This window comes from Abramis brama (assembly GCF_963993115.1).
Source record: "Abramis brama genome assembly, chromosome: 18".
Classification (NCBI taxonomy): Eukaryota; Metazoa; Chordata; class Actinopteri; order Cypriniformes; family Leuciscidae; genus Abramis; species Abramis brama.
In genome coordinates this window covers 15,309,223-15,324,734 of record NC_139980.1, presented here as the reverse complement: position 1 = coordinate 15,324,734, position 15,512 = coordinate 15,309,223, and the positions used below count along the sequence as shown (strand labels likewise).

Sequence of the window (15,512 nt, the reverse complement as noted above, 5' to 3'; positions counted from 1 at the left end):
CAGATGGTATCATGGATTCTATCAAATACCAACAGATAAAAAATTTAAACCTGACCGCCTCTGCTAGAAATCTTATAATGGGCCGTGGTTGGATCTTCCATCAGGACAATGATCCAAAACAAACATCAAAATCAACACAAAAATGTGTCACTGAGGACGAAATTAAGCTTTTGCCATGGCCATCCCAGTCCCCTGACCTGAACCCTATAGAAACTGAGTGGGCTGAACTGAAGAGAAGAAGTGCTAACATGGATCTGAAGGATCTGGAGAGATTCTGTATGGAGGAATGGTCTCTGATCTCCAAACTCATCAGGCATTATAGGAGAACAATCGGAGCTGTAATTTTGGAAAAAGGAGATTCTTGTCTTGCAAAAAGTATTTAACAAAAGAGTTCTCTGTAAATAATTATGGCCAACGTGTTTTGGGGAAAAGCATTTATTCCATAATGTGACGGACCCCCCCCCCCCCCCCCCCCACAACACACACACACACACACACACACTTCAATGAAAGTGATTTTTGCACATTTTTTGAATGAAAGATCAAAAGGATAAACAATGCAGATTTTTTTTACAGCCATCTTTGATCATATTTACCAGGGGTGCCATTAGTTCTGAACACAACTGTATCATCAGTTGAGCCCAATCAGATGATTAAAAGGTAAGATCAGGTTTTATCAAGATATTATTATTTTTTACATTTAGATAGCCTACATATGTAAAGCAGAAGGCCATGTGACCGAAAAGCTTGAATGAAGCATGTTTGGCTCTAGATAAAAATATTAGAGGATGTAGCGCCGAAAGATCATTAAAATAAACAACCCTGAACTCTTGGGGTGTGAACCACTCCGTTGTTTTGACGCATTGCTCAATTTAACTAGAAACGGTAAAACGTTGCTACCGTTCTCATTATGTCTTGCGGTTCGGTTGAAACCAAGCCGGGGTCTGGAACCGGACCGCAGTCCGCTATTTGAGGATGCCTGTTATAGACAAACCCCACACAGCTAAAAGAGAGTTAACTGTGACCAGTGTGAGTGTTTGTCTCTGTGTTTTGAGATCCCAGCCATTAAAATGAATTGTCTTGTGGACAATGAAATGGGTGAAAAAATCCCATAGACTTACAAACAGGGAGGGACACCATCCTGGCAATTTTCTTTTCTTTAGGAAATGTAGAAATGAATTATTATTGTAGAGTTGTTCTATTAGAGGTATTTTAGAGAAGACTTTAATATTTTCTCTCTTTCTGCCTCTCTCTCTCGCACACACACATACACGTGACACACACACACATTCCATTCTACAATGTCTGGAATATTAATCAGTTATTTAGAGCTCTCTTCTCCTCTTTTAATATGTTTCTCTGTGCCACAACCAGGCTTTTTTTCCCTCTTTTTTTTTTCTCTGATGCAATTTGTATTCTGAGCTCCTGGCTGCTTTCTAATGGAGGCTTTCTCAGAGTCTGTTCCCCCGTGTCATTACCAGGCATGATAAATATAATAAGAAGTCACTTTTTAAGTGTTGCTGTCCTATTCAGCGGCGAAGAGCGACAGGATATTTTGTCAGTCATTTGGGTTTTTTTTTCTGTGGTGTCGCACTGGGTAGCCCCGCCTATGGTGAAATCTCATTGGTCCAAAATCCTGCTCCATACAACTGTATCATAATAGTCAAATGTGTAATTTTTTTCTATGTTACAATGCCAAACTTAATTTTCAGTGACAACTACAAGTTTGAGGTTGGTAAGATTTTTTTATGTTTTTGAAAGTCTTGGCTCACCAAGGCTACATTTATTTGGTCAAAAAACAGTACAAACAGTAATATTGTGAGATATTATTACAATTTAAAGTAACCGTTTTCTATTTTAATATATTAACATATTTTGAAATGGAATTTATTCATGTGATGTCAAAGCTGAAATTTCAGCATCATTACTCCAGTCTTCAGTGTCACATGATCCTTCAGAAATCACTCTAATATGATGATTTGCTGCTCAAGAAACATTTCTGATTATTATCAATGATGAAAACAGTTGTGCTGCTTAATATTTTTTAATAGAAAGTAAAAAAAAAAAAAAAAAAGCATTTATTGGAAATAGAAACCTTTTGTAACATTAATCAATTTAATGCATCCTCAATGAATAAAAGTAATATTTCTTACTGACCCCAATCTTTTGAACGGTAATCAAGATAATTTTATTATTTATGGTAATTGTGTTTGACAATGTCAAAAGCCTAAGATTCACTGCAAAGGCAATTAATGGGCCGTCAGTGAGCATGTCACACTAACCGATCCAAGACTGTTGATTTTGCCTTGCAATGAAAATTGTCTCAGGGAGAGTGCAGAGGATTCACATCTGGTGGTCACGGCACACACACACACACTTAAACACGCATGCCCTTCTACAGGGGCTTATAACTCCATTTTACATGCACACCTTTATATTTTCTAACATAAACACACTCTAACTTCACAGTAATACTTCACAAAGAGCACGACGGGAACAGGGGGCGCATTAGGACACGTTTTGACACATTCCTGGCCAGTCTCTACTTCAATGTCTCTCTCTATCGTCTTTTTCTCTCAGTCTCTAACATTCTGTCTCTACGAGCGCAGCCTCTTTAGTTTCGAGTGCGGGTGTGTCTGGGATTGATTAGCTGCTTAATTGGAGAGATGTTGGTATGCTGCGGTGAGCGTGCACACACACACACACACACACACACAGCTTTGACACTGAGAGAGGCATGGCAGACTATTGTAAACACACCCAGGGCTGCACCACAATCAATCAGATGCTCTCTCACACACACACACACACACATCCATCACTTCAAGCACTCTGTATAAAGATATTCAAGCTCTCATAAACTCCACACTCATTCCCGCTCACCAGCAGAAACATACCACCCAGCACTCAGAAAAATCCCCTTTTCTTCTCTCTTGCTACACACACACACACACACACACACACACGTGTTCTAATGACCTAGTGATTCATACTGTGCCTTTTACACCCACCAACTCCCTAGTGTCAGAGCGACCAGTGATGTCAGGCGGTAGATGTCGTTTTTGTCTCAGCAGTGACACCAGTCTGGCATGGGACGCGAGAAGTGCTCATGAGAAAAGCAGAGAGCTTTTTCGTCCACTTTCTTCCACATTTTTTGCATCAGTGTGCATTGCATCCGGGTTCATATGTGACGGCGAGTAGTTATGTGCGGTTCTGGACTCACTCAAGACTGTGATTAAAGGAATGCTTTGGGTTTAACATATGCTATGACATCTGAAACGATTACCACAGACAATAATTACAACCCGCTCATCAGTTTGTTAAAACAAACAAAAGTAGTTTTTTTAGTAATGCATTTACAAAGGAAACCTCTCCTCATAGACTTCCATTGTTAGTGCATTACAGTAAATGCGATTTTAGTTTTGTTTTTACAAACTGATGGATGGAAACATAACATGTTTAACTCTTTCCCTGCCATTTATGAGACAACGCTTACCTGCCATTGACGGAAATTTCCAGCTCTCTGTGTTTTCACTGTTATACGGTAGGGGGCGCTATTACACATCTTCTGAAAGAGTACTGAATCTTCTGATCAAAACACAGGCAAAAAAGAAACAGAAACAAGCGATAGCATATGTAAGCAGATGCATATGTAAAATAATGCGATCATCAACATTAAACAGTATATAAATCAAAACTGCCTAATGTTTACAGAATGAAATTTTGACCCAGGACGAGCTATAGGACTGTGAAGCTTTGGGGGTGTTGATGGACTCGATCTACTCCAACTATTTTTTGATCATTGTTCTGAATCCGATCTGGATGTAGTCTTTGGCAAAGACGTGATTTTTTTCAGCTATTTACTCAAAATGTTGGTTTTTTTATTAAACTTGCCCACATTCAAGTGTTGATTAAAAAAAATGCATTCAGCTAGAAAAAAACTTTTTTTTTTTTTTTTTTTAAGCTGAGGCTCTGTTTTTTCTTTTAATATATATTGCATGTTCACATATTCATGCAACAAAATATTCTGGGGGCCATGAAAATTTTGTGAAAATGATCAAAAATGCTGGCGGTGGCTGGCAACTTTTTTTTTTTTAAATCGCTGGAGGTGAAAGAGTTAACAAGTTTCCAGTGTTATTATAGTTAACTAAAACTAAAACGAGACTATTAAAAGTCGTTAATTAAAATAAAGCTAATAATGAATAAAATAATTATTAAAATCAATATAATATTAGATAAAAAAACATTAAAAAAATAATTCTTCCCTGAAACTATCTTCTTTTCTTCCCTGTTGTGACACACACACACACATATATGTATATAATTTTTCCTTTTGGAATTGTTGGATCATTGTGCTGTAGAACTTAGTCAGGTTAGAACGGTTAGACACCATATTGAATTTAACGCAGATGGAAATGAGGCTGTGAGGAATAAACAGTTTTTACAATGGCACACACTGTATAAAGGCTCTTAGATCACTTCATTTTCACAAATTACTTTATACTTATAAGCGCCACTTATAAAGATCTATTGTGCACGCACCTTTGGCGTGAGCACGAAACCTGCAGTATGCAATACTGCAACCCCGCGCCGAAATTCAGGACATGTAACACCAACACTATTCAACCGGATTGAATGAGACGAGTGAGTGAACGGAGGCAGGTGCGTCAAACCGTCAATTCACCGTCGGAGAGAAGAAGAGTGAGAACTCGCTGCTGGTATCAGTGTATCGATACTGCAGAAAAGGAGTATTGGAACTGTTTCAGATATTTCAATATTGATACATATCGAAATATCGATTTTTTTTTTTTACAAGGTCACATGAATTAAAAAATAAATAATGATTTGCACTTATAATTCATTTATAATTAATGCTGAAATATTCCATAAAAAATAAGAAGTCAAAAATGACAAAAGCACATAACCAAAACTTAAACTAAAAAAAGAAAAGAAAAAAAGCTAATTCAAAATATATAAAAAAATACTATAATAGTATATAAATAATACTGAAATAACACTGCATGCATCTAAGAATTTGGGATATGATCTAAGCTTCAGTTAAAACATAATAAGCCCCGTAAACGTAGCCAAATATTATTTTTGGATGCACACAGATTGTTTTGTTGATGTTGTGCATACTCAATTTTAGGTCTAAATCCTTTTAAAAGTCAGAGCCGTACTTTGTGGTTTTGGAATGGCAAATAAAGTTCAGTACATTCACAAGCGCCGCAGTTATCCTGCCATAAATATCATGAACTACCAATGAATTATGAATCGTTTAACCGCAAAACTGTATTCCACACATTACACCTTATTAGGAGGGTCTGCAAAGCAAATGATGTTTGGATGCTTGGATCAGTGTATCGCTTATGCAGTCATATACAGTGTTTAAACGTTTGGACTAAACGGTTATAAAAAATAATTTATCAGTTATAGCAATTAGTAGCACTGAGTCATATCTGAGCTTGCAAAAACAGTGTTTTGTAGCTGAGTTTTATGAGATCGAAGCATGCGAGAATGTGGTTGCTTTGGTGTGTGGGTTGTTTTAGTGTATGCGTGTCCGAATTGACCCGGTATTAGGCCACGGTCTTGTAGCCGTTTTCTTATCAGCCGCAGACTAAATCAAATACACGCTGGTACGTTATACTTTAAGCCTCTTACCCCACAGGCACAACAATGAGAAACAATAGCCACAGAAAGAGAGAGAAATAAGAGGGAAACAAAAGGAGGAGAGGAACAACAGTATAATTAGGGGGAATGTGGAACAGATGGAGAGAGATGGGCTCCAGATTCCTGCCTTTCTCGGAGCAAGGGGGAAAAAGAGGGAGAGAGAAACTGGGTAGAAAGATACGAGACAAAAGTAAAAAGTGGGAATGGGAATGACGGATAAAAAGTTGAGATAGGACAAAACCTGGGGAATTTTTTTTATTAGAATCAGATTGGAAAGAGTGAATTTTCATCTCAAACAGGGTAGAAGGGGTGGTCTGGGGTTTGTGGTTTTGGACAGATGATATGTGTGAGCGAGAGAGGGTTTTGCTGCGTTTGTTTGTGCGGGAGTGTACGTGCTGCCATGGGAACCAGCTAACAGATTACTTTCCCTGTAGGAACGTGTATAAGGACTACAGGCATCTGGAGCTGGCCTGTGACACTCAGGACGATGTGGACAGCTGGAAGGCCTCTCTGCTGCGAGCTGGGGTTTACCCAGAGAAAACCACAGTAAGCACGGGAACCCATTGGATTCTGTACCTGTACGCTAAAACCTGTGGCCTAATACTTCAAAATAAAGGTTTCAGTTTAAACCAAAAAGGGCTTTATAGCCAGATGCCATGTGGAAATTTATAAGCTCCACTCAAAACTTTTTATTCCCTAGTTCCATGTGTTAGTGCTTTAAAGGAATAGTAAAAAACAAAAAAATGTCACCCCATGGCTTTTTATTTCTTGGGACACAAAAGGAGAAGTTGTTAAGAAAGTTCATGCTGCTCTTTTCCATACAATGAAAGCAGACCAGACCAAAAATGCACCATAGAAGTAGTTTATAAAACTTGGATTACAGTCATATGTAGAACTTTTATGTAGATTGTTTGTTCTTTTTGCATTAGTCCACATTCACTTTATTGTATGGAAAAAAGTAGTGTGAACATTCTCTTTTTGTGTTCCATAGAAGAAAGTAAATGATGACAGAATATTAATTTGAGTAAACTATTGAATCCAGAAACCAATACTGAAGAACCTATGAAATAGCATCAGCATTTGGCAATCTCCAAAGTGCCAAATGACTAACTCAAGAATCCTGTAATGAACCTTAAAGGGATAGTTCACCCAGAAATGAAAATTGTGTCTTCACGTACTCACCCTCATGTCGCTCCAAACCAATAAGTCTTTTATTCATCTTCAAAACATAAATGAAGATAATTTTAATGAAACCTGAGAGATTTCTATCTTTCCTGAAAGTCATTTCCACCAAAATGTTGATGCTTCATAAAGTTCTGAAGACATTGTATGAGAAATCCATATGAATTGAGTGGTTTAATCCAAGTCTTCTGAAGACATGGGACATCAAATATGGTAAACAGAAGCTCAACTGTACTTGCTTGATGAACAAACCTCACTAGTTCTTGCACGTCCAGCAAGCACGTGCTCTATGTATGGGCGTCGATCAATGTTTATATGTGAATAAAAGCCTAAGTTAAATCTGTTCATCATATAAAGCGATTGTGTCTGGATTAAACTGCTCGTTTCATATTGATTATTTTAACAATGTCTTTATGAGCTTTTGTCAGTGTTTTGGTGCAATAAATTTTCCAAATTAATTCAAAATCTTATTCAAATATATCCTAATTTGGGTTTCGAAGATGAACCTGAAAGTATGGGTTTGGAACAACATTAGGTTGAATGATGATGACAGAATTTTCATTTTTGGGTGAACTATCCCAGAAAAAACTTCAAAGAAACAATGAAGAACCTAATTTCTAATTTCTAATTAATTCCTAATTTCCCATTCTTTACAAACTGCAGTGTTTCAAGAATTGTACAGAGATACATATACATACACATAATAGCCAGGCCCATACGGCATCTATGCACATAGAGTGTTGCAGAAACCTCCACATATTTCTGCAGAACTGGAGCGCCTCTCGTTTTACACATTTCACATTTTATTGCTCAGAATTCTACAGATTTTGCTCTAAAATCAGCACATAAAAAGTAGATTCCATCGAGGCCTTCTAATAACGTAGTGGACTGTAGTTCGGATAGCTCGCACTCCTGTAGCATTTCTCTCTCTGTGTGTGTGTGTGTGTGTTTGACTCTACGGCTGCAGGCTTCAAGGTGGCTGTGCTCTGGGGTCAGAAACTCTGCTGCATTCCTCAGCTCTTGTGTCACACCATGGAGGATCAGCGAGGGAGGGGGCTCTGAGCTCTGTTTCTAATCAGCTCCCTTGCTTTTTTTCTTCACGCTCCCCTCCATCCCCCTCTTTCTGTCTTTATGTATGCTTTGGAGCTACATGTTGAGTGATGTCACAGTTCTGTCAGGGTTCCCCATAATTTGCTTTGACAGAAGTCAACCACACCCCCTCCGACAGTCACTGAAGTAAAACTCATTATTTCCTTGCTTCTCGTCTTTTTATCCCCCAGTATCTTTTTTTTCCCGTATGCGTACTCATTGCCCTCTGAAACATCTTTCTCTTCCCTCTATGCTGATTGTACCTTTCCCATCCAGATTTGTCTTTTTTCTGATTGGTCAGGTGGATGGAGAGAGTTCAGGCCAGGCGGAGAGCTTCTCCATGGACCCTCAGCTAGAGCGTCAGGTCGAGACCATCCGCAACCTGGTGGACTCGTATATGAGCATCGTCTACAAAAGCATTCGAGACCTAATGCCCAAGACCATCATGCACCTCGTCATCAACAATGTTTGTGCCCTTTGCATCTTACACTGACATAACATCCGATACAGAAGGAAAAACAGTGAAATCACATCAAATACATTTGTTTTAAAATGTCTACCCAAATACTTTTTAAGTAAGACGAAGAGATATGTACTTTTTTGTAAATTTATATTTTATAAAAAACATATACTGGTAACATTAGGTCTTCTCACAGGGAAACTTGTTTTACGGTTTATGTAATGTATAGCATTTCTAGTTTATTTTTTTAGATTATTTATTACATTATTTTTTTTAAATACTATAACAAATATTCTACTTCTAAACACTATGAACGGTAAAAATTTGTTAAATGTCTAAATATAGACCTGTATACTTCTAAACCTTATAGTTAGATATTTCAAAACTTTTTTGCACTTGAATTGTTACAGCAATAGTATTCAAAATGTATTTTGGGTCAGAACATTTTTATTTTTTTATATTGTGATATTTATAAATATGAACTTTTGATTCCATGTGTGGGCAGTTTTCAGTGTAAATAAATGTACCATCTTTTTGGCCCAATTAATTTATGTTTCAAAAAACAATTTCAGACTATTTTGTTTCACTGTGGACTTTATATTCAAGGACACGTTTAATTCAAGGACAATAACTAAAACAATATCTATTTAAGTTTATAAGTTTTAATAAGCGTTCTAATTCTATGAGAATAACAAACTCCACACCACTACTTTAACAATAACGACTTGGGGTGTAACAATATATTGTGCCACAATAAATGCAACAATATGTATCGTGGATAGTGACAATATGTATTGTGTATTGTTCACCCAAAATGAAAATTACTGTGTGAGAAAAAAAGTTTACAGTGTTTCAGTGTCAGTATTACATTAAACTACTATATATATTGTTGAATATAATGTATAATAATGCAATGGGGGAATATTTGTGGGTCCTGATAATGCCAAATGTCTCATGTTACCAGTAAAAACCATATCCCCCTATTGCCAAATGTCTTGGAGTATCGCAATAATATCGTATCATGAGTTCAGTTTCGTATCGAATGTATCGAATTGTGACATGAGGGTATCGTTACACCCCTAATACTGACACATGGAATCACATTCAGAATTTTTTTTTTTTCCAGCTGATGAATTCTAAAAACATTTACTGCCAATCAGGAACCATCGGACTTTTAAGATCTTGAACATATAAAGTATCACACAACATAACTGCAGTGCGTGCTTATAATAAACACAATGTTATATAGTATAGCTCTACCAGTATAGCTCTCTTTATAATTATCATTCTTGGTGTGAACGGCCTTTGTGTAGTTGGCTGTTCAGCTAGTCATGTAATCTCAACATGAAGCGGGAACCATACTAATGCAGAATAAAACAGTTTTATTAGGCTATGGATATAACTATGTCATCATCTCAATGTATTTTTTTATACATTTTGTCTAAACTCCTATTCAGCTTTTCTTTTTATATATTTCCATATTCTTCATCCGTAGGTAGAGGAGTTTATCCACGCTGAGTTGCTGGCTCAATTGTATTCTTCAGGAGATCAGTACTCTCTGATGGATGAGTCTCCTGAACAGGCCCTGCGCAGAGAGGAGGTGCTGCGTACCCACGCCGCCTTGAAGGAGGCTCTAAACATCATCACTGACATCTCCACCTCTACCATATCCACCCCGTTGCCACCCCCCGTGGATAACTCCTGGCTTCACAGTGGCTCGCTACACCGAAGGTACTTCATCTCTCCACTTCCTGTTCAAGGTGTCTCCATCATCTGTCCTCCTCATCATCCAGCGGTGCTGTTCTGTACTTGACCCCTAGAGTTTAAACCAGCACATAATTAATGGTGGACAGTTGGCACTAACACAGAGTGAATCACAAAGATTCCAGGAAATATGATGGAATTATGTTTTCCAGGCCTAGAAAACTATTTGAGATTAATAACAAATTAAAAGTCATGGAAAATTAATTTTTCTTGTGTTGGATGCTGTAGAGTAAAACCCACAGTGTTGTCCAGTATACGAGTTGGGTTGGTTCTTTTAAATTAATTGTTGAACCATTTATTAGAGAATTTGTCTGAATCAAAATGATTCTTTAAAACTGTTATCCAGTAAACACATATGACTGCAAAGGTAATGGAAATGTTATACCCCACCCACACTGTTAATCATTCGGGCCCTATCATATACCCGGTGCAATGCAGCGCCAGGCGCGACGCAAGTGTTTATTGCTAGTTTCAGCCCGACGCACTTATCATTTTCACGTCCTGCACCACGTTGTCTAAATAGCAAATGCATTTGCGCCCATCTGTCCGCCCAGGGGCGTGCTGGTCTGAAAACGAGGTGTGTTCAGGCGCATTGTTGGCGCGTTGCTATTTTGAGGCACTGAAATAGATTTGGCATGTTTGTGTGCTGCTGCGTGTCCCTGTGTGTGTAATAAGCAGAGTGTACGTGCGTTGTGGACCCGCCTATACTGTAGGCGCATATTACTAACAAGCTCTTTAAATAACAAAAAAAAAATATTTTTGCGTAAGTGTACTTGCACCATACGCTTTAGACCATGTGCTTAGATCATTAAAATAGGGCCCTTCGTTCACGCCTCTCTCTCTCTCTCTCTCTCTCTCTCTCTCTCTCTCTCTCTCTCTCTCTCTCTCTCTCTCTCAGGTCTCCTCCAGGTTATAGTATCCCTAAGAAGCATCCTGCTCCGGCTGCTCCTTCTCTACCAGTTCGCTTGGAAGGTCCGGACCCACCTGTCTCCAACAGCACAGTCACCATAAACACTAGCAGCCACCCCAAACGAGTCCCTCCTGGTGTTCCCAGGTAAACATCAGATCTGGACCTGAAGTCACACACTAGCTGCTTTAGACCAAGTCTTGGTACATTTCAACAAAATCAATTCCTGTATGCTAAACCACGACATGATTCATCAACTAATGTTTATCTATTGCATGAAAGGGGATTCATGTGTGTTCTCTCCATCAACAACACAGCTGAATAAGCCTTTGATTAATAACGTACCCAGCGACTAGGGTGGAATCAGGTGCGTCAGCACTGAAATAGGCAGAATATTTTAAATGAAACTCAGTGACCTGTAACTTCACAGCATTTTAAACAGTATTTCAACAGTTTTCCAAGCTTGAAAGCTTTGGTGAACTTGTGGTTTCCTCTTTCCCAGGTTTCACCTTCTGTGACTCTGTTGTACTTTCATAAGTGCTCAGGAAACAAGGTGCGGTCACGTTAATTTTAGCAAAGTTTCGCATGCAAAAAAAGAGATGTATGAAGCACTGCATACACAGAAGTTACTTTATTGTCCCAATAAGGCGGCATCCATTTAATAATTTTAATAAATATAATCATTTACACTCTGGGCCCTATTTTAACGATCTGAAACGCAAGTGTCAAAGCGCAAAGCGCAAGTAACTTTGTGGGCGGGTCTTGGCGCTGTTGCTATTTTCCCAGCGGGATAAATGACTCTTGCGCCAGGCGCAAATCTAAAATGGGTTGGTCTGAAGTAGCTTCATTATTCATAGGTGTGGTTTGGGCGTAACGTGAAATAAACCAATCAGAGCGTCATCTCACATTCCCTTTAAGAGCAGACGCGCTTTGTTCTAAAGCGGATTCCTATTATAACGGCGGATTTGCCAGACGCGCGCCAGGAGCGGTTCACAGCCAAGGAGAGCAACGCTCTCGTCAGGGACGTTGGGGATGGAGAAACCCACCCAAATTAACTTCGGTTAAAAAGGCGTATGATAATTTGGGTAAATGTGTAAGCTAGATGTATGCTTTTATAATAAATTGTCTATCTATCTATCTATCTATCTATCTATCTATCTATCATAATAATGTATGATTTGCAAAAATGAAAACTGCTGCTTCTGTGTAGATGAGAGAATCAAAGTGTATGCGCGTTGTGCACACGCTACATTGATTATGGCCAAGCATGCGCCCTTAAAATAGCATATGAATAACATGCGCAACGCGCCACTGACTTTAAACTATTTTTTCCTGGTTAGTGGCGCAATTGTTTTCTAAACCTGCAAAATAGCATGAAGGAACGTTTGCGCCGGAACACGCCTCCTTTTTTGCGCTGAACCGCCCAGGGAGCGCAAGTTCATTCCCTAGTTTAGCGACGTGCTTCTGTGGAGGGAAAAGCGCGCTTTGCGCGGGTGCAAAATAGGAATGATACATGCGTCAGTGTACAAAGTCAATTAGGCTGGGTGCAAGATAGGGCCCTCTATGTTATTATTGCATACCATTTAATATACAACAACACTGAGGTGCAAATACTATCTGTCTCTATTTTATAAGTATAAATAGCACCTAACTACTATTTACACAGCCTATTACAAAGAAAATACATAGGTCTACATAGGTAATACATTTTTACATAGGTCTAGTGTAAATAGAATATATCGCTATTTTTACTGAGTTTAAATAGCATCTATTGCTACTAGTGATGCGTGGGTCGGCTTTTTTTCCAACCCGCGGGTCCCGCTTTTATGAAATTATTTGGCCCGCCCCAGCCCGCCCCGCACCACTGTATCTATTTTTACAACCCGCCCCGCCCCGCACCCGCGACCATTAAATAGACATACTAGGCATTGTAATGTAAATGAAAACAGCCTTTATTTCAGCCTGAAAGTGCTTGGAAACATCGCCATGTAAACTGGCAATAACAGACGGTTCTAATATATAAATCAGGTAATATTAATAAGATAATAATTTAAACATTTTCAATATTTACAAAGCAGTTTGTATTCATCTAATTCATCATTCACCTTTTTTTCTTTTAATTATGTAAAATCCCGACCTCAATTTCTCCCGCACCTCATCTTCCATCTTCACTTTTATTTCTCCGTGTTGTTGTGGCTGGCGGCAGGAGCTGCTTGGCGCGAGCTGCTTTGCGCGAGCTGTGTCACGTGACACCAAAGGTTTGGGGAAATCACGCAAGTTGCATTGCTACGGCCTTATCAAAGAACCTACTAAAATATGATTAGATTGATATTCCCAAATATTTAATATAGGCTGGACATTGCATGCAACATATATGGATTTTTATTTTATTTTGTTTTTAATGACCCGCCCCAACCTGCCCCGCAAATAAAGTGACAATTTCTTTACCCGCCCCAACCCGACCCGCGGGTTATGAGACGACCCGCGCATCACTAATTGCTACTAATTAAATTCAATATAAATATAAATATATATTTATAAATATATAAGATCAATTTAAAAATTGCTTCCACCATGATTCTTTTTTTCACATTGCAACAAACCCCTTAAGTTAAGAAAACAGTTAAGTTATAATTATAGGTTATTATCACTAAGGGTTTTCTGAACCGATGGGTTCTGCTGCAACCGGCTACAGATTTTCCCACTGGTAATTATGGCATTGTGGTGACGTTCATATGCATTTGTCTCATAAATACGATAATTCTGCCATGGCAGCATATGATTGTTAAAAAACTATTTAAGATCCTCTAGGTTCTGCTATCGTTCCCAAATGTTGGGATTTATGCTCGTACTGAACACAACTAATAGGACTCTCTGTGTCCCAAGAGCGAGGCTTGTTCTTGGATCCGTCTTTAGGATTAGTCTCGAAGCGGAGCGCTCAGAGACCAGAACTCTTTGTGATATATACGCATACCTACCTTCATATGCATGATAGATGAGACCACGTGCTCACCGGTCCCAAAACTACAGCACTAGATCACAGACACTGCTGTCTCCACACAACATGAACATATGGGGCCGGTTTCACAAAGCTACTTTAGACCGGTCTATAGTGTTAGACAAGTCTAAAATTTGCTCATAGACTAGTCTAATGCAAATTAGACTGTTTCACAAAAATAAAGACTGACTTAATTTAGACCAAAAAAATTAGACACCTTACCCCCAGGCTAACTTAGGTCTAAGACTCTATGTTACCTTGGCAACCAGCAGTAACAATCAGTTACATTACAAACTGCCAAAAGAAAAGGGAAAATGGCTCATAATTTAAGCATTTCTTCTTGTTACTACATTCCCAAGAAAAATGTCCTTGTAACTGTTAGGGCCGTTACATAGTCAACACGAGCAACGATCGACACGCTCCCTTTCATACGCAAGCGTCACGGGCGATGCGTGAAATGCAATACACCGTGACTGCTCAAACGGGGTAGCAGTAGTAGAGTCATAGCTCTGAATGCCCGTCTATTTCGCTTCAAACGCTCGCTTTATAACGCTCGAATAGGACGCGCGAATGGATTCAAAATGTTCAAGCGTCGAACTAGACACGATAGACGCGAATTTGACGCTCTATTCGCGTTTGGTGTGAACGCTGCAGGCGTAACAGGCTGCGATGTCAAGATTGCAATGCTGGAATGTGTGTGTGTGTGTGTCAGAGAGAGAGAGAGGCACGGGCGCGATCGAACAGTCCCTTTTGAATTTCCAGTCGTGTCTGACAACTGAATATGCAGCAGATTGTTTTGTATGAGCAAGGAGGATTTTTCTTGAAACCCTCCCAAACAACATGTGGTGATGTTGGTGCTGTTTGATAATTTTGTTTAGGCTTTCTGACCCTAAGACTCAACTAATCTCTGCAATTCTCCATCTGTGATCCTTGGAGAGTCTTTGGCCACTCAAACTTTCCTCCTCACTGCGCATTAAGATAATAAAGACCACATGTCCTCTTCCAGGCAGATTCGTAAGGGAATTTGGCCTTTGTGTTTCCTCATATTTAAACTCCTGTGAAACAAGAAGTCATGGCTGGACAAGTTCCTAGTCACCCTGGTGTGCTAAAAAATGTAAATATTAATGGGAATATACTTCAGAGATATTTAAATTATATGGTGCCAATAATTGTGTCCAACGCGTTTTAGAGAAAAACATTTATAAGGCTACATAATGTGATTTTTTGTTTCTGTTACTTCAATGAAAGTTACATACTTTTTGATTGAAAGATCAAAAGGATAAACAATGCAGATTCATTTTTTACAGCCATCTTTTTACCAAGGGTGCCAATAATACTGACCAGGACTGTATTTCACATTATTACAATTTTAATTTAATTTAATTTTACAATTGTAATGTTACATTTTTTATATGTTATATTACATTTATATTATGAGGGGG

The 15,512-nt window shown here is 38.7% G+C and overlaps 1 protein-coding gene across 3 annotated transcripts in view; it reads left to right on the top strand.

Annotated features, from left to right (window-relative positions):
* Positions 1-15,512, top strand: part of dnm3a (dynamin 3a) — a 51,542-nt gene that overhangs the window by 33,105 nt on the left and 2,925 nt on the right. For all 3 annotated transcript variants that reach the window (XR_014603480.1, XM_084092064.1, XM_084092063.1), the window contains 4 exons: positions 6,105-6,216; positions 8,243-8,407; positions 9,897-10,132; positions 11,064-11,219. Coding sequence is in view for 2 of the 3 variants with exons in the window: in XM_084092064.1 (XP_083948190.1) it covers positions 6,105-6,216; positions 8,243-8,407; positions 9,897-10,132; positions 11,064-11,219 (669 nt within the window). In the remaining variant the exon portion in view is untranslated. The remainder of the gene's footprint in view (positions 1-6,104; positions 6,217-8,242; positions 8,408-9,896; positions 10,133-11,063; positions 11,220-15,512) is intronic.